The sequence below is a fragment of the Magnolia sinica genome, chromosome 2, assembly GCF_029962835.1.
Source record: "Magnolia sinica isolate HGM2019 chromosome 2, MsV1, whole genome shotgun sequence".
NCBI classification, from domain to species: domain Eukaryota; kingdom Viridiplantae; phylum Streptophyta; class Magnoliopsida; order Magnoliales; family Magnoliaceae; genus Magnolia; species Magnolia sinica.
In genome coordinates this window covers 117,713,994-117,733,629 of record NC_080574.1, presented here as the reverse complement: position 1 = coordinate 117,733,629, position 19,636 = coordinate 117,713,994, and the positions used below count along the sequence as shown (strand labels likewise).

At 39.5% G+C, this 19,636-nt stretch overlaps 2 protein-coding genes across 5 annotated transcripts in view; both read left to right on the top strand.

Annotated features, from left to right (window-relative positions):
• LOC131237458 (ABC transporter D family member 1) overlaps nucleotides 1-7,903 on the top strand; it is a 54,549-nt gene extending 46,646 nt beyond the window's left edge. For all 3 annotated transcript variants that reach the window (XM_058235230.1, XM_058235228.1, XM_058235229.1), the window contains 8 exons: nucleotides 2,047-2,227; nucleotides 2,310-2,468; nucleotides 5,609-5,770; nucleotides 5,861-6,097; nucleotides 6,401-6,561; nucleotides 6,678-6,730; nucleotides 6,841-6,919; nucleotides 7,003-7,903. In XM_058235230.1, coding sequence (XP_058091213.1) covers nucleotides 2,047-2,227; nucleotides 2,310-2,468; nucleotides 5,609-5,770; nucleotides 5,861-6,097; nucleotides 6,401-6,561; nucleotides 6,678-6,730; nucleotides 6,841-6,919; nucleotides 7,003-7,089 — 1,119 coding nt within the window. In that variant the 3' untranslated portion in view covers nucleotides 7,090-7,903. The remainder of the gene's footprint in view (nucleotides 1-2,046; nucleotides 2,228-2,309; nucleotides 2,469-5,608; nucleotides 5,771-5,860; nucleotides 6,098-6,400; nucleotides 6,562-6,677; nucleotides 6,731-6,840; nucleotides 6,920-7,002) is intronic.
• A 2,804-nt stretch (nucleotides 7,904-10,707) lies between these two features.
• The window catches only part of LOC131237457 (uncharacterized), a 32,276-nt gene continuing 23,347 nt past the window's right edge, over nucleotides 10,708-19,636 (top strand). Inside the window, exon 1 of one of the 2 annotated variants that reach the window (XM_058235226.1) lies at nucleotides 10,708-11,239. In XM_058235226.1, coding sequence (XP_058091209.1) covers nucleotides 11,114-11,239 — 126 coding nt within the window. In that variant the 5' untranslated portion in view covers nucleotides 10,708-11,113. The remainder of the gene's footprint in view (nucleotides 11,240-19,636) is intronic. The other variant, XM_058235227.1, reaches the window with a different exon arrangement.

Below are 19,636 nucleotides of genomic sequence, written 5' to 3'. Positions count from 1 at the left end.
TTAGCTAGAGAATATTTAGCTAGAATTGTTCCTGATGGGACACACTTGATGAGTGGCCTGGATCTGCATGTGTGTATGTTGGCACCGTGCATGAATCACCCCTTTGATCTCTCCCCTACACTTTCACATTCCTCTTGAAATCAAGGTTTGCAGCTTTATGCAAGCTATTCTTACCCTACAAAAAAGTTACATAGTTCTACCTGAGAAATCTTGAAGGGGAATTGTGATGTCAGCAAAGGAAATAGAACTTCAAATGCAATTATACAAAACTATCTGATATTTATGAGGGTTGTCTAGCCATCACTTAAATAAGCTTGTGATTTTTAAAAAAAGAAATGTAATGTAAATCATTAATACTATTAAAGAAGAAAATCAGAGAGAATAAAAGTTGAAAAGAAAAAGAACTCCAGAACATGATAGAAATTAGATGAAACCCTTGCCTCTCAACAATTTGAGTCCTGGATCTGCTGAACCTTCTCAACCTAGTTTATAAACTTAAAAGGATACCAGTCCACTGTTTCATCTAATCGTACTGGATTCACCCTTAGTAATAGTGGGTGGTGCCTGCAACCAGAGTAGCTCTTTCAACTTGACCCATATATGGGCCTAATTTCCACCTGATTGGAATCCACTTCCCCTATGGGTCGTAGCAATAAGCAAAGGTCCTACAAATTCATTCCCCCTTCATCCCAAATAATACCCTCTATCACACTGGTCCTGACTTATCCATAAGCTATATCATCAGAATTAAGCTTCCATATACCCATCAGGGGTGGGCCCAAATGTAAGGTTTTCTGTTGTTACCCCTTCAATCATTAATGGCCTCCATGCATCCTTAAGTCATCCTGCCTTACGCCTATGGACTGTGTAAGCTTATGCCAAATAGATGATCCTCTTACAAAGCTTCTTTGTAACCCTATGTATACTTCCTCCCTTGTTCCAAAAGGCATTCGTATCATGCTCGATGGCAGCACCACAGAGAGAGTTAAAACTCCAAATAATTTTTTCCCTGGAAAGCCAAACCTAAGATTCCAAGCCTCCAATTAATTAGCCATGGAACTCGGCATGGACCATCCTATCCAAAACAAGTTCAGGAAGTGCTACCACTCCTCTGATTTAAAGGGAAAATGAACAAACAAATGATCAACAGATTTCACAATCCTTAAACAAAGTTTATTATACACATTTATTTATTTCGGAGATGTTCAATGGTCTAGATTGTATCCATGCCTGACCAACAAAAAGTAGCAACCATTGAAGTAGCTTCGGAATGTCAGACCAGTTGCACTGGCCAAGGTACAACCAACAACCATGAGGTGTCCATAATAGATTTAGTGGACAACTGCTGGATGGTTTCCACCTCCAGATCCTCCTTTCAATATCCATAACATGTTCTAAGATGGTCAAAAGATGAGTGAGTGAGGTGATATTAATATTCCCCTCCTCGGCACAAGGCTATAAGAGTATCCAGCAGAAAACAAGCGGGCAGTTACTGCTCCAAGCATCACCCCAGCGCCTAATTATGGACCCGTACTCCCTTTTTTTAAATGTAATTTGAGTCCTTGTGATTTTCAACGTTCTTCATTGGTTGCCAAGTCCAAGACATTCTGCAGGTTGAGCTGACACGGAGGGCCTAATCACTTCCACTGATTCCGTACTTTGAGATAATCACCTTATTCCATATGCATTCTTATGCTGCAAATGACTTAAGCCATCTACCCAGTAGATTGGTGCATGCCTTGCACAGCAGAATTCCATAACATGCAAAAGTATCCGTACAAAATTGTATGCTAAGTGGATTTTTCTTTTTCTATGTAGTAATTTTGATGTTGGTCTTCAAATAAATGATGCTCTCGTTGTTTTGTGTATCTTGTTCATTATTCATTAAAAAGGTGTACTTTTAGGTGATGAATTCTGTGGACATTGAATTTTATATAACATCATATTCGTTTCTGTATCATGCCCTGCCATTTAGAACTTATGATCTTCATTGTTCTCATTAGCTGCAGTCCTTATTTGTTTGCTGACAGTCCTTGTATTAAACAGATGGTTGATTCAAGATTCAGGGAGTTGCTTGATCACTCGGCAATCCTTCTGAAGAAGAAATGGTTGTTTGGCATACTGGATGATTTCATCACAAAGCAACTCCCGCACAATGTGACATGGGGACTCAGTTTGCTATATGCTGTGGAACACAAAGGAGATCGAGCTTTGACTTCTACTCAAGGTGAGAATAGATCATGATGATATTGTTGTTTCCTAGTTTAAAGTTTTGGTGCCCTTTAAATACTTTTCTGGAACATTCTCAGGGGAGCTGGCACATGCATTGCGGTTCTTGGCATCTGTAGTTTCCCAGAGCTTTATGGCATTTGGTGACATCCTTGAGTTACATAGAAAATATCTTGAACTTTCTGGTGGTGTCAATCGAATTTTCGAGCTGGAAGAGCTTCTTGAGGCTGCTCAAAATGGTATGCCCACACTTCTTTCTTAGTAAGGATTTTGCTTCTCTATTTTTATATTGCATCGTTTGAGAATCTTCTTGCTTGTTGCTAGTTTATTAGATTCAGTACCTGTTGCTCGAATTATTTAAGGAAGCTTTCATTTTCAACAATTTAAGAACTTTATCATTTATCAATCAAATTGAAATTGTCTAGAGTATTATATTGATAAAAGAATTTCTCTTCCGCTCCATTCCACATAAAATCTCTCCTAATCTTATCCAACCTATTCACCACCGGAAAATTTGACATCCCCCCCCCCCCCCCCCCCCCCCCCCAATTGATAGATATTTGGTCTTCCATTGTGATAATTTTCTTTCGAACCTCTCCAACACTTTATCCCAAAGATGTTTCACTGGTTTTCCTATGCATAATGAAAGATCCAGTTATGTATTTGGGAAGGATCCCACCCTACATGCAAATTTTTTTTTTTTTTTTGCATACCGGCCTACCTCTTCTTAGGAAATGCCTACCTCCACAATTCCGCTTTTATTGATATTAACCTTAAGCCCCAAAACCGTCTCAAAACTAATTATGATCAATTGAAGATTGGACACCATTAGATCATCTGCCTCACAAAATAATAATATATCATTTGCAAATTGTAAGTGCGTAACTTGGAAACTCTGAATTCTCCACCTCAAATCCCTTCACCAGGTTCACCTCTCCCCCTCTATTTATCATTCGGCTAAGAGCCTCCATTACTATTAGAAATAAGTATGGAGCCATGGGATCTCTCTGCCTTAGACCTATGGATGTTGAGAAGAAACCGTTTGGAGAACCATTGATGAAAATTGTGAACTTAGTTGAACTTACGCATTCCTTCATCCAAAATCTATCACCCCTTTCAATCCTCTTCAATTATATGAATCGATGCATTCATGAGCCACCAATGCCACATCCACTATCTGTCTTCCTTCCACAAAGCCCCTTTGTGATAATGAGACTACCTCTCCGACGACTGCACAGAATCTTGAAGCTAGTTTTTTTGCTAGAATCTTGTACGGACCTCCCAATAACTTGATAGGTCTAAAATTTCTGAGGCTCTCGGCTCCCTCATTCTTTGGGATTAGGGCTACATATGTGGCCCCTAATTCTGAAGCCGCGACCCAATTCATGGAATTCCTTTATAAAACCAAACACATCATGCTTAACAACTTGCCAAAACTTTTGGTAAAACGCTATCAGAAAACCATTGGGCCCAGGCGCTTTGTCGCCTTTCAATTCTAATATTGCTCTTTCTATCTCCTTCCGAAGAGGGTTTTTCTAATGATTCTACCGCTTCTAAGGACATGGAGTCGAAGAAACGATTGTCAAGAGAGGGCTGCTTCCATTCTTCTTTTCACAAAAGACCTCTGTAAAAATTCACTATAGATTCATATACCTTTGCTTTTCCTTCTACCCTTGTCCCCTCTACCACTAAATATTTAATCTTATTAACTCTCACTTGAGCACTTGCCATAGCATGAAAAAAAATTGTATTTTTGCCTCCTGCTTTTAACCTTAGAGCCCTTGAACACTACATCCATTTGATTTCTTCCTCTCGTATTCTAGCAGTATACTTCTTTGAAAACTTCCCTCCAAGCTCTTTCATCTTCCAACAGCTCTCCAGCCTCTTCTTTGATGTCTAACTGCTGAATATCTTGCAATAGTCTAGATGATTCCTCCTCTCTTCCTCTTAGACCCAAGCATTTATTTTGCCCTTTAGCACTTCTGATTTCTGAAACAAGACGAATCCTGCTCTCCCTTGTACTGAAAATGAAGACCACCAATCAGTCACCTGCTCCACAAAGCCTTCTATTTCTAACCACAAGAGTTCAAACCTGAATGGCCGCGGACCCCAATTCTCCTCCAACTCTAGTATGATCGGATATTAGCTTTGGCAAACCTCTTTTGTGTACTAAAGTGATTTTTTCTACCCATTCTGCAGATAAAAGAAAGCTATCTAACTTTGATTTAATCACATTTGTCTGCCCATTGGACCACATGTACTTAATTTCTCCCATTAGCAAGTCGACCATGTCATTTTTGATGATCCATTTGGAAAAGTTTATCATTCTGCATGAAATCTTCCCACCATACGATTTTTCAAAGGTTAATCTAACCACATCAAAATCTCCTCCCACACACCATGACATTTGCCATCGATTCCTACATGTATCTAGCTTAGTCCAGAATTTCTGTCGTGAACCTGGCCTACTCGGTCCATAAACTTCCATAAACACCCACAGAAATCCCAATGAAATTTCTTTTAAGAGTAGAGATGAGGAAAATTGTCCTTTCCAACAATCCTCGCACCATAAAGATGAATTCCATATGACCAAAATGCCTCCCGTTGACCCATTCACATCCTACTGCTTCCCATTCCTTTTGACTCACCCCACCATATCGAATTCACCAAGCTTTGGTCTATGCTTTTCAATTTGGTTTCCTGAAACGCTGCCATTTGAACCTTATTTTGCTTACACGTGTCCTTGATCTTTACTCTTTTTTGCAGACACCCTAATCCCCTTACATTCCAACTGATTATCTTCATTTGGAACCTGTTCTCGTGGTTTTTCAAAACCTATCTGTCATTTTCAAGAGAGACTCAAAACGGAATTGTATTTTCACTTTCTATCGTTCATACAGAAATGGATTGTAGGTATGAAGAAACGCCCTTACTAAGAGTAGAAAGGAACTGAAACCTCAAGCATACCACCTGAACACTCCACTAGACACGCACACATACATTCATGATGCTTAAGACGTAGAAATATCTCAGTAGGCATAGAAATGACTCTTGTAGATCTGTAGAAGATTTTCTAGTCCCTAAATTTTCTTCAGTTTCTTGATTTAATTATTTTACTGTTCACATTAATTTTTCAACTTTTGCCTGCCTTTCCATTCCATCTGTAGCACCAATAATATTTCACTGACAAGTTAACGTGGTTATCCTGCTTCATGCACTCTTGCATTTTGTCTCCGATCTCAATGTTTGATTGATTGGCACTGTTTTGCTATATGTTTATAAAGGATAACTCGATCATTAAAGGGCTATCTACAAATGCATCATTAAAGGGCTATCTACAAATGCTAATACATGTTCTTAACAAATGTTGGAGATGCAGAGGTTTCCATGGCTGATTCTCAGGCATCATCTGAGAGTAATGGCATTTCTGCTGAAGATGATATCTCTTTCCATGATGTTGATATTATCACTCCGGGACAGAAGCTGTTGGCCAGGCAGTTGACATGTACCATAGTACCAGGACAAAGCCTGCTTGTCACAGGTCAGTGGAAGCATGTGACCCTTTCTTTTCATGTAATGCACGAGTTGAACTTTTGGTATGGTCTAATTGTTCTTTTTGTCTTTTCACAAGGACCCAACGGGAGTGGTAAAAGTTCTATTTTTAGAGTCCTTCGAGGTCTGTGGCCCATTGTAAGTGGAAGGCTTGTTAAACCCTGCCAGAATGTCACTGAAGGATTGGGATCAGGGTCTGGTGTGTTCTATGTTCCTCAGCGGCCATATACAAGTCTGGGAACCCTAAGGGATCAAATCATTTATCCTCTCTCTCGTGAGGAAGCGGAACAGAGGGTGTTCAGAATGTTTGGACATGGTAAGCATATGCTGATGGATTCATAGTTTTGTTGTCTTAGCTCAGTGGTAGACAGTCTGCATTTTGGGTTCAAGCCTAGCTTACCTAACCTGGAAAAAATTTTATATATATATATATATATATATATATATATATATATATATATATATATATATATATATATATCGTATCACCCTTCTCCTTCTCCCCTGTAATTAGATACCATGGTTACATTCTCTACAGACCCAAATGACAATCATTGGTACTCTTAGCTTTCTCAAATCGGGCTTATCATTTCTGAGAAATTCCATGTTACCTTTTTAGGTGAAGATTCCAATGCCACTCATCTATTGGACAGTCACTTGCGGACCATCCTTGAGAATGTTCGGTTGGTCTATCTTCTAGAAAGGCATGTGAAAGGTTGGGATGCTGATGTTAACTGGGAAGACGTCTTGTCCCTTGGAGAACAACAGAGGCTTGGCATGGTGAGCTCAAGAAACCTAATGAGTTGTAGTTGTAATTCATTTTTAAACAGTTATTTGTGTCTGGAAAGATACTGTTTGTACTTGTAGTAATTGGTGGTTTGTGCTATGGTGACCAGGCTCGCCTATTTTTTCACCACCCTAAATTTGGCATCCTCGATGAATGCACCAAGTATGTGATAAAATTGGCTCATTTTGATCTTTTCCTTGTTCATTGTTTAACTTTTGCAAAAGAAAAGCGCAACTGTGATTTCTCATGCTTCTTTCTTTCCCTGTCGACAGTGCAACAAGTGTGGATGTTGAAGAGCACCTATATAGGCTTGCAAAGGAAATGGGCATAACCGTCGTTACAACCTCACAAGTATGCATAATTTTATATAGGGTATTCTTAAGTTTGCATGTGTATTCACAGCTCACTTTGTTTGCATTCTTGGGATTTCTCAGCGGCCTGCTCTCATACCATTCCATTCCATGGAGTTGCGGCTAATTGACGGTGAGGGTAGGTGGGAGCTGCGGTCAATCAATCACTAAATTAGGAATCCAACTGCAAAATTTAGCTTGCCCCTCATGTCGCCGGCCATCATTTGGAGCGGAGGCCTTCACAGTCATGAAAATTACGCCATGCTAATGATGCTGTAATATAGTGTAGCTTAATGGCAAGCATTTATCGCTCTGCCATGGCAAGATTGCTCCACCATCGGATCTCAGGAGGCTAGTCGCAGAATCGATCACCACTGTCAAAGTTGGGTCTATCAGATTCGAAGAGGAGTGAAAGTTCAGTCAGCTCAGTGTTGCTTATATAAGCATAGCATACAGTAGCAGTTGTATATAAAGAAGCCTGTGTACAGGCATAAGCAAGCAAAAGGAGGATGCCCCACATGAATGCGGGCCCAAAAGAGAAGCATACACATGAGATCGATCCATTCCATTCATCGTAGTATCTTATAAAAATCACGACGTGGGTCTTCACATTTCTAGCTTCCACTGTCGTGGGCATGTCAGTGTCGTTGCTAACCAACATGTGCAGTCTTGAATCCATGCATATGCAGGCATTGACTTCTTTTGGGATTATGTGATTACAAGATCCCACTTATGCAAATATGTCGCAGATTCGTGGAGACTTGTTAACCTTTTTGAGTTGGGGTTTGTTTGCATTAGCTTGGGCCCACTTTTTGGTTTCCTTGCTACCCCCTGCTGTTAATTATTTCTCATTGACTTCGATGCATGATTAGCAATCATGGCCGTATGGACTCTGGAATTCATCACTATTTTAGACTATTGGGTCTTTACCCTGAAGCAATAAATGAAAAAACAGGCAATCATTGTCGATCTTTATTTTATTTTATTTTATTTCCTGCATGCATTGATGAAAGTGATTGCTGGAAATTTAAGGTCATGTTTGGTAGATGCCTAAAAATGAGTTCATTCCATTTCAGTTAATCATAATTATATATTAGAGATCATTATTGTTGGTTATCGAGATTATTTTTAATCCTTACCAGAAAGAAATCTCTGAACCATGTAAGATTCAGGTTGGTCTACTCATCAGCAAGTCCAGTTCATTGAATAAGTGGAGAACCCTGATGGCCTTTGCATGTTACTGTTGTCTGATACAAGTGGCACATTGGCAGGCATGAATGGTTTTAAGATTTACAGTTTCATTCAATCCTATTTCCTAGTCCACGGGGACTTTTTATTTATTTTTTATATATATATATATATATATATATATACACATACACACACCCCACACACTCACGCTAATAAAATTTCACCACCTATGGATACTCGAACCCTTGACCAGGTGTTGAAACTCCTGAGAGTCTACCACCCGAGCAAGAGTGGGACTTGAATCATGGTTACTCTGTTTAAAACTTTGGTGAGATTTCGAGCTGAATTGTTGTGAAGTATTGCACTGGGCCTCACTTGGTCTGGACTCGAGTTGGCTTGACGGCTCATGGCTCGGTTGAACGTGAGCCCCCAATGCAACCAGGTCAAGCAACATCCTCGACCGGTGAGCTATGTTGTGGATTTTGAGTTGTATTCTATATTACTTTAAATTTAACTATTTTAAATATTCATTTTGCATTCTTAATATTTTCAATTTACAATAATTTCATGTTGAGTTATGCTGAATCATTGAATCAAACTGGCCCAGCAAACACTTGACTTAAGTCAAACGGAGTTGCCCCTGATTCATCAAATTGCTGTGTTGAACCGAATTGAATCCTTAGTTCGAGTTAACTTGGTGAATCGCATCAATCCTAAAACCATGGTTGCATGACAAGATGGTAAGTAGCCATCTGTAGATGATAATTAAGGGGGCATTTGGATAGTAAGTCACTTTGGCCAAACTATTTATGTCATAAGTAGTTTATCTTGGTTTTATTAAACTGATAAGACCAATATACGTATCTACCAAAAAGTAGGAATCGGGAAGCACTGTAATGACCACCGTGTGCATTTCATTCGCATGGATCTTCTCTTATCTTGCCTCTCTTCAATCTTCTCTAATCTTGCTTTTTTTTTTCCTTCTTCTCATTCCTGCATTTCATTCTCTTTGATATTCTCTTTTTAATTATCCCTTAAGTTTGTTTGGTCGCCCACATATCCACCATCCATCATGTGGGGGCGAACCTTTGATGTGGACCATTCATTGTGTGGGCCCCACCTTTGATGTTGGCTGTCCATCATAAGGGGCCACTTTGTACGTGGGCCATTTATTATTATGGCTTGACCTTTAATGGGCACCATTCATTATCTAGGGTTCATCTTTTACGTTGGTCATCCATCAAGTGGGGTCTGCCATCAATAACATTGTCTATCATGTAGGGACCACCTTCAATATCCACCGCCCATCATGTGGAGCCCACCTTGCATGTGGACCGTCCATCATGTGGGGCCCACCATTGTTAATTGCCCATCATGTGGAGCCCACTTTTGATGTGGGCTGTCCATTATGTGGGCCCCACCTTCAATGTGTGTTGCCAACTCATCTGGATGATTTATCATTAAGGGCTGACCTTTGATGTGGACCGTCCATCCTGTGAGACCACTTTAATATAAGCCATACATCATCTGGCGTCATCCTCAATTTCCACTGCCCATCATGTGGAGCCTACCTTTACCGTTTATCACGTATGCCCCACCTTTGAAGTGAGTCATACATCATATCCGCTTAATTTAGATGTTGGCTTTTTATCATTTACCTTTGATCTGGACCATCCATATATGGGCCTACATTAATATGGGGTCATTCATCATGTAGGGCCCACCTTTTAGGCGGAGAATCCACCACCCTCATTTGATATGGACCGTGAGAGAGGCTCACCCTACCATTTCTCTTGTATTTCAGTGTTGCCAAAATATCTCCAGCTAGGCCTGGCAGAGTAGTACGTCAATCCGCACCTTGATTCACTTTCTACTATTGAGGATGAAAAATTATTCAAGATACGCATAATTGGATGATCCTAGCGGTCTGATTAGCAACCTTTAAAGCCATGGCAGAAACCAAAACTGGTTGGTGAATATCATTTACTAATATTATCTGTGAATTTTGATTATGATCCATCCATGATGGGACCCTCTAGATGGACGATTCTGATTAACAAATCAACTTGCCACGTGTTCTATGCATGCAGATAAGGATCTACGGTATTCCACTAATCCGATTCTACCGGCTCTAGCGTGTCATCTCCCTACTGCACTAGTTGCTCGACTGCACCTTCAAAGTGAACTCTCTCATCACACGTGTCTAAGATCGAACCAGCTTATCAATCATCACCGTCTAAAATCAACGCATCCGAAAACTAGACAAAATCGATCATCAGGTGGGATACAGATGTGCACAGAATCCTAACCATTGATCGTTTCTACGAACCGTTCATTTTCTTTTGTACATCTGCAACCCACCTGATGATCATGTATGCAGCATGGGTTCTCGCATATGACATACGCATTCTTGCCATCTTCTGAAGAGAGTCTCTGATCTTTCACACGTGTCAAATTTACACGTGTGAGGCGAGTGAGCTTCCAAAGTGCAGTTGAGCTGAGTTCCATCAGCATTCCTCGTTGCCTCCAAAATTGAGGTCCGAAAAAATCTTGTGGCGAAGGATGGGTTCCTTCCTGTCCCCTCCTCTCATCCTCTCCTCTTCGGCGCAATACTCATGTGATAGTCCACCACCATTTTAGAGACGGCAATAACTCGTGCTCCTCACACGCTTCACGCATTTACTGCTATCCAAACTATCCAAGATGTGGGGTGGGTTGTGGATGAAGCATATGTCTAAAACCCCACTAACCCACCAATTGTAACCGTCCAATTCATCGCTATCAAATGAATGGTCAGGAGTAAAACAGCGAGCAGGACAAACTGCAAGGGTAAAATTAGACGGTTACTAACATGATCTCAGTGTAATTTTTGGGTCATGCTCCATCTATCTCGGGTCGGAGGGTCTGAATTGCAATAATACTGTATCATTCTTTATATGGTGGTGAACTATCAAAGGAATTAGCTCCTCTTCTTCTTAAAGCAGCAGCATCACTTCAGAGGAAGATGGCAATGGCAATGGCAATGGCACTGACACTCTCTTGTTTTTCGAAGACTCCCATCAACATCGGACGCTTCAATCCTCGCGTTGCTATTCGTAATCAGAGTCTCTCTCTACTTTCTTCTTCATCTGTAAGCACACATACCACCTCAATTTCTTCTTATTTGTTTTTCTTTCTTTCTTTCTTCTTCTTTGGTTGCCACTTTCTGTCTCCGTTACCTTTGATTTTGGCGATTTCGGAGCAGCGAAAAAGCTTTAAGTGTATGCATAATTGTATTTTTATGGGACCCAAAAAATGATTGGACCACCAACATGTAAATTAAGAGTCTGAAGACTGTGTAATGGAAAAAAAGAAAAGAAAGGACTAGGAAAAGACCAATCCAAAAGATAACAAGCAATGTTTGAAATATCAGAATTAGAATGTATCAGACATGGCATTGTCTCAGAATATGTATTGGTTTGTTTTCTGTCGATACGTTCCGATGCAAATGCATTGTTTTGGAATGTATCGGCCGGAATGTGTATCTGTTTGTTTTTTGTTGATACATTCCAATACAAACACATTGTTTTGGAATGTATCATTAATACATGCCTCCCCATATAATTTTGTCAAAAATATATTGGAATTTTGTTTTATCGTAATGTGAATGTATCGGAATAAATTTAAACGGTGATAGGATGCATTCAAACGATATATTGGGCCTCTGTATTGAGTCCATCTTATTATTATTATTTTTTTTATCCCTTTGAAGAGCTCATTTATGAGGAAATTGTCTATTAAATGTTGTCTCAAGCATTTTAATACAACACCTGTTTCCAATATTAATAGTTGTTTGATGGTTCATATGCATGCACTCAAAAAATTGTGTATTGTGCATGTGACATACCTGTAACTCAAACCAACCCATGAAATTGAGGGACCAGCTGTTGATAGGTCATAACCACAAGATCAAATTGATTGGACTCTCGAACCTCTTGTTAGTGGATAATAGTTCCTTGAATTTGGACGGTTTAGGATTTCTTATTATAGCATCCATTAGTTGTCAACCAATCAACCAGTTAGGGCATCATGTCAATGTAATTTTTTGTTAATGATGCATCTAAAGTGGGGTCCACATTTTGGAAAGTTTCAGTTTCAGATACATGTATGCCAATGAAACTTGAAGGGAAAACTTTTAAGAGAACTATTAGCCCCACCTATGCTACACAGGCTAGATTATTGGGCAATTAAGACTTAACATTAATAGAGGATGAATGTTGCAGAGATGAGAATGTTGAGATGATTGAGTGGGTAGATTAGGAAGGATAGAATTAAGAAAGAGGTCATTCAGAGCAATTTAGACAAGTCCCAATTGGAGATATGGAGAGCCGATTGAGATGGTTCAACCACGTGAGAGGGAAACTTGAGATGACTATAGTCAGGAAGGGAACTTTGATCAAGGTTGGATGTCCTAAAAGGACGATGAGGCGAAGACTTAGAAGGACTTGGATTGGGTTTGTGAGAAACGATACTGGAGGCGTTTTCACTTTTGAAGATAAAGCATTTAGATTGGAAGTTTTGGTGAAATAGGATTCGACCCTTCGGATAGGGCTATGATGGTGATGATGATGATGAAGAAAAAGGTGAGATCAACGGTTTAGATAGGCCACGCCACAAGAAACAATGTGGATGGGATGCCATACATAGGTTGGTGTGTGTGGCCACCATGGTGTGTATCTTTCATCGAATTCATTAATTAGGGGTAGCTCACTAGGATGAAGTGGGAAAAAAATCAGCCTGATCCAAATATCAGGTGGGCCACACCGTCTGAACTTAGAGATTTCATGAACAATTTTACATTGTTCCCAATTGTGTGGCGCATCAAAGCCTTTATCGGCCTGATCTTTTGTATGTAGGGTTCAAATGATGGTTCAAATGGACGGACCAGATTTACACATACATTTATGGTTTGGTTCCCCCCCTAAAGATTCACTTTTTCACACACATAAATTAGTAGCTGCAAAAGATTCCGGTGGCTACAAATTAGAAAAGAGGACTTAGGTTGCATATGAAGCATGATACACAAGTTTTTGACGCTGTTTTCTCACACTGAGTGTGTGGGCATGCTAGAATTGGATTTGTGGCTCTAATTCGAACCGAACAACAATGACCCCAGGCACCAAGGTAGGCAGACACGTAGTGTATGACCGATATCTAAAGAGATCGATCGCCTATTCAACCACTCACTCGATGTGTAAATTGGATCTGGTGATTTTCAAAGGGTGGTGTTCATCCTTTGATAATGGGTTACTCCTTTGCCTTTTGTATGAAGGGACTTTCAATACAGATGAAATTAAATGAGAAAGAAATCCTTACAGTCAGTTGCGAAGAGCAGCTGAAGAACTCCTTTCTGATAGATGAACTGAATTCAGTACGTGAGCATGAACTCAAATTACAGCTAAAGATTATCATCTACTTGATTGTTGCTACGGATTACACTACGGAATGTAAACAGCAGGCTGGAAAGTAAAGGATTACACTAAGAAATGTAAGTTGATTGGTAATTGAAGGATAGATTTTGGTTTGATTGGATTGGTATGAGATAATTTTTCTTGCTATGATCCTCTTCTATTTATAACTTTGATCCAATTGTTCTGGATCCTTCTCACGTTCCGACAGTTGCTATAACCGCTCTCCACTACTCGGCTTCTGGATGCTTTTGGTTTGATTGGATTGGTATGAGATAAGTTTTCTTGTTGTGATCCTCTTCTATTTATAACTTTGATCCAATTGTTCTGGATCCTTCTCACGTTCCGACAGTTGCTATAACTGCTCTCCACTACTCGGCTTCTGGATGCTTCCCACGTTCTGCCTCCTTCACTTCTCCTTGCGCCATCTATCATTTGACCGCTCTAGTGATACACGGCACCGATTGATACATCGTGGCTCTGCTTTCTGAGACACCTTTGTACATATCTGCAGGTAGATCTCTGAGCGCACCATGTGTGCCCGTACAGATCACACGTAAACTGCTTTGATTAGTCACAGCAGGGTATGGCCAAAATGGGTGCGAACAATAGACACTTGGAAATTGTACACGTAGCATACATTAACTCAAAACCAACTAGATTGTGCAGCCCGCTGTCACCAGCCAAGATCAGATTGGTTGAAAATCCTAACCTCTGATTCATGGACACTTATTTGTGGAAATAGGACTGTTGGATATCTTTCAGTTTAAATCATCCCATAAATGTCTGCCAATCTGAAAGTCGGGTAATCAAACAAGCTTAATTTTAGTTCATGATAAGGCTACTTTGGGCTCCATAATTTGGACGGTTTAATTTGACTACTTTGATGCCACATTCATTTTCTACTAGGTGCCTACATATCATTCATCACACTTTGGCAGAGTATGAAAGTTTTTCTCATAAAAATTAAAAATATCACTTACGAAATCACTTTCCTCTTTAGAAGTTTGCCAATTCCACATGACTGTAGAGCCATACACTCCAACACGCCTGTGCTGCATGTGCAAATGTCAAACACTTGTAAATGCATTCCGTCCATCTGGCGAGAGCCATCATTTGAACTGTACATACAAAAGATCAGGCCAATAAAAACACTTATGGGCCATAGCAATAGGAACAATGTAAAATTGCTCCTTAAACCTGTAAGCCCTTACAGTATGGCCTGCCTGATATTTGGATCAGGCTGAATTTGGTATTTTCACTTCATGCTGGTGAGTTACACATAATTAACGAATCTAACAAAAGATACAAACCATGGTGGCCACCAACAACATATGATTGACATGCTATCCCCGTTATTCCTTGTGGTGTAGAGAACTTGACTTGTGGATCTCACTGATTGTTTTTTCTCTAGCTTCTAGAATCGAGGATTGAACCTGATGGACAGAATAGATTTTAGATAAACAGCATAGTGGGCCCCACAGCTCGGGTGTTTTACGAGCTGCATAAAACGGGTGTTGTAGAAGATTCGGGGTCCAATTTGTAGAAATGGAAATAGTTCCAGGGTAAAATCGTCATTACAAATGAAAGTTAACTGAGAGTTTAACAAGAGTACACAGAAGTGTCTCTGGGCAAAAAATTTCATGAAGTTAGGTCTTTTAATAAAATTTAAGTTTTTGTAGAAAAAAAAATTTAATGAATTAATTTTGGTAAATTTCTTTTTCTTTTTTCTTTTTATTGGACGGGTAAACAAGACATTTATAGGAAGGGGGTCCATCTTGAATGTTGTTTGTAGGTGACATAATTTTGATTGACAAGATGAGGGAGGGGTAAACACAAAGCTGGAAGCCTGGAACTATGAAGGATGCTTTAGAATCCAAATGTTTTGAAATTAGTTGGACTAAAATGGACTTGAAATGCAATTTTAGCAACAAATTAGGAATTAGTAAAAATTGCTCACCAAGAACTCCAAAATGACCATTTTCAATTTCTTGGGTCAATAATTATTGAGAGTGGAGAGATTGAGAAGGATATTGTTCATGGAATTAAAGTTGGGTGTATGAAGTGGAGATATGCTGATCATCGATACCAATGAAAGAAAACGGGAAGCATAGACATGCTTTATGGGATAGAATGTTGGCCGTTAAGGGTCAACATGCTTATAGAATGAGTGTAGCTTGAAATATGGGTGCTAAGATGGATGAATGGGAAGATGAGAAAGGATAAAATTAGAAATGATGCATTTGAGGGATTTAGGAGTAGCACCAATAGGTAATAAGATGAAGTAGACTTAGATGATTTTGGCATGTGTGACGCAAACTAAGAATTGCAACGGTTAGAAGTGAGTGGGTTCAAGTTGAAGGCTCTAAAAGGGAAAAGGGGAAGACTTAAAAGGACATGGGCGGAGGTAGTAAGAAACAACTAGATGACATGATTTAAATGAGGATATGGTCATTGATAGAATGGAGTGATGGAACATGATTTGTAGTCGGCCCCAATTAGTTGGGGTAAGGCTTAGTGATGATGATGATGATGATAGGTATCTCCTCTAGTGTTATGAAACAGCTTCCCTTCAATTTCACTGGGACGATAGGTTCTGGGTGTTACACAACTATAGTGTTGGGGCATTGTCCCTACCTTACAAGTGACATGTACCTCTAACCTAAATTGCTTAGTATTGGGACCCAATATGGATTGGTCATATACCAATATTAGATTGATTGGAGAATCCTACTCTAATTAATATCCTTTTGTTTGTTGAAATTTCTACCATTACTATTTCATGTTTAGAGTCCATTAGATGTCCACCCATTGACCGGTTAGGATCACTTTCCATTATAATTTTGGGTCATAGTCTATTCATAGTGGGTCCCACTATTTGGTGTGCTGGAGATACTGCATTAGGGGAGCGTGAACACCATTGTTTTGCTATAATACCAACACCCTATCATTCCCCTTGAAATAAATGAAGACTCTTGAAGTGATCAGTTAAACAAGTTCTCAAACTAGATAAGATTTGGACAACAAATTCAGTATATAGTTTCTAGAATCAAATAGGGTTATTGTCCTTGAATTCCAAGTTCTTTAGGTTTTCCTTATGGAAACCAAGCACTCATTTTTTTTTTTTTTTGTCTTCATGTGGACGAAACATTCACTTTCTCTCAATCTATGTTGAAAACTCAACTCCACCTAGCTGAGTTGACTCAACTTGATCATATTTCATCAAGGCTGGAAAAAAAGAAAGATCTAATGAGGACATCCAAGCACCAGTTAGAGTATATCAGAGGAGGAGGAGAGCTCTTATTTCTTTATGGCTAGGTGATGCATATATGGGGCCCCGTGGGCCCAATTCAAGTGTCTAGCCCATTGAAGACCCCACATGTATGATTATGCATCTTTGTAGGCCCCACACTGGGAAAATGCATGTGGGCTGCTTAGTTGGACCATTCTGACCGTTGGATCATCGTCATTGGACTATCTTGATCGTGGGCCACGAAATAGTTTAATTTGTTTAGTTGTTTATATGTTTGTTATTTTTGGTTAGCTTATATTTTTGTTGAGTTTATGGAGTTAGGAACAAATTTTATTTTAGTGATCGTCTTTATGTGAAACTTTTTATCTGAGAGCGTCTTTTTATAAAAGGTCTTTCCTAAGACTATATAAGGCTTGGACGTCCGCACCCTAGCCGATTATTGAATATATGAAAAAAGTTCTTCTTTCTATTTGCTTTGATATGAAGCAAATCTTTTGTGATTGGAGTAAATTGGTATGATACCATGGAGTGAATCGAAGTTATCATTCTCTCTCTCTTCCATTAAAATGTATTTTTTCTCTTCTCTTTTTCTTTCTTTCTAGTTCTCTTTTCTTCTTTCTCTAACAACAAAACATCTCCATTTCCATTCTTATTCTTCCTTTTGCCAATCCTTATAGCCGCAACCTAACTCGTCCCAAACTCCCATCCAACCAATTCCCCTAGCCGTACACCCATACGGCCATACCTGGCCGTACCCATCTGTCCATACAACCATACGGGCAGACTTGTAAAGTCGTTTGTACCGTCAGCCTCTCCCTCCCTTTCATCCTTTGTTTTCCCCAATTCAAACCCTAAACTTAGTTTCCTAAAATCCTAACCTTAAAACCCTAAGTCTTAAACCCTAATTTTCAAAATCTTAATTCTCCAAAACCCTAATTCCCCATAACCCTACTTCAAAACCCTAACTTCCAAAATCTGATTCCCAAACCCTAAAGTCCTAATCCTAAACTACTCAAATCCTCACAAACTAAGTGAACCCCTTTGAATTGAGAACAACCCCTATGCTTAGATGGTAGTCCTATTGATGCAAGGCACATGATTTAATGCTAGCATGCAATATGGAGATTATGAAAGAGTCCATAAAGTAATTCAATTAACAAAAGATGCTAACCCACCACATAATTAAGAGTAAACAATAGGAAATAAAAGCCTATTTAACCTAAATCACATGCCCGCATGTTAAGAAATCACATAAATCAATTAAAACTAGGTCCGATGGAAGGATAGAACTTCTAATTTAGCATAGGCACGTTCCATACTCAAGGGACTGAATTGTAGGTTCTATGATTGGGGTTAGGGAGGGGAAAATATGAAATTTGGAAAATTAGGGTTCCTGCGAATTTGGGATTTTGGAATTAGGGTTTTTTTTTTTTATAAAGAATTTTGGGAAAAGATGAAAATTAAGGCTAAATTGGGTGCATTGGTTAAGGGGATTGATGGATTTAGGTATTGGTAAAGGGGAATTAAGATTTTGGATGAAGGGAAGTTAGGGATTTTGGGTCAATTAAGGAAATTAGAGATTTATGGTTTGGGAATTTGGGGAAATTAGGGAATTATAGAATCTAGGGTTAGGGTTAGGGTTTATAGGTAGAGTTAGGGATGGAGAAGCAAATGGTTTTGATGGGGGAAGAAAGGGGAAATTAAGGGATTGAGGGGTTGTTCGTACGGTCAGCCTAGTGGCTTGCCCATGTGGTCATACGTATACGTCGTTGGCTAGGGTTTTAGGGTCCTCAATTGTTGATTTCGGTTGAGGTTGAAGAAGGGTGACGAAAAGTTGAAGAAAAAGATGATTTGAATGGTTTTGATTGGAAGGGAAGAAGAGAGATGAAGTTTTTTGGAAAATACTTCTTTTTGGATAGAAAGGAAGAGAGAAGGAGGATGATAGATGGAAGCCTTGGACCTCCGTTGAATGGGGAATGGAATCACACCACATGCAAGCTCCAAATCACATTGAGAATTCTTCAAATCACATGAAGAAGAGAAAACACTTTTTTTTTTTTTTCAAAATAATGGCAGTAGGGCTTCCACCCCCATCTTTTCTCTTTTATAGTCTCAGAAAAGACCTTTTACAAAAAGGCGCTATCAGATAAGATTCTTAACGCTAAAAAAAATCAAAACTCTCTCTAATCTCAATACAAATATAAGTTATATAAAAAATAATGAACCATGTACACAATCTAAACAACTAAACTATTTTGCTGCGCATGGGGGTCCACAATTAAGATGTCTGATGATGATGATCCAACAGTCCGATCATTGTGTCCACCCAATCCAATAGTCCGATATGTCCATCAAGCTCCTATATGTAGTTCACATGCATCTTCCTAGTGTAAGGTCTTCGAAGATGCATCAAATGCATGTGGGGTCTTTAACGTGGCTAGGAATGTGAATTATGCCAAGTGGGCCTCATGTAATAGTCGTCTAGCTATAAAGAGACTGGCTTAGCCCTCTGCCTTCGGTATGGTGCTTGGATGTCCTCATCAATTCCCCTCAATTGAGGAGATTTCACCTCTAGCGAAATGAAATTGCTATGATGCTCAAGCAGTTTCGGGTTCTCGTTGTTGAAGCTTTGCCTTTGTGATCCACGTAGTGTCTGACTTTGGCCAGCCCTTCCACTTGACGAGGTGCTTCTGGTAACCTCCATGTCGTGCGAAAACTGCTTCTTCATCTAAGATATCCTCTAGCTTCTCTCTTCTCGTAGGTATGGATGGTGTATGTGGTAAAGGTTGAGAAGAGGGGACAAGTAATAGCCATGGGTTATGGGACA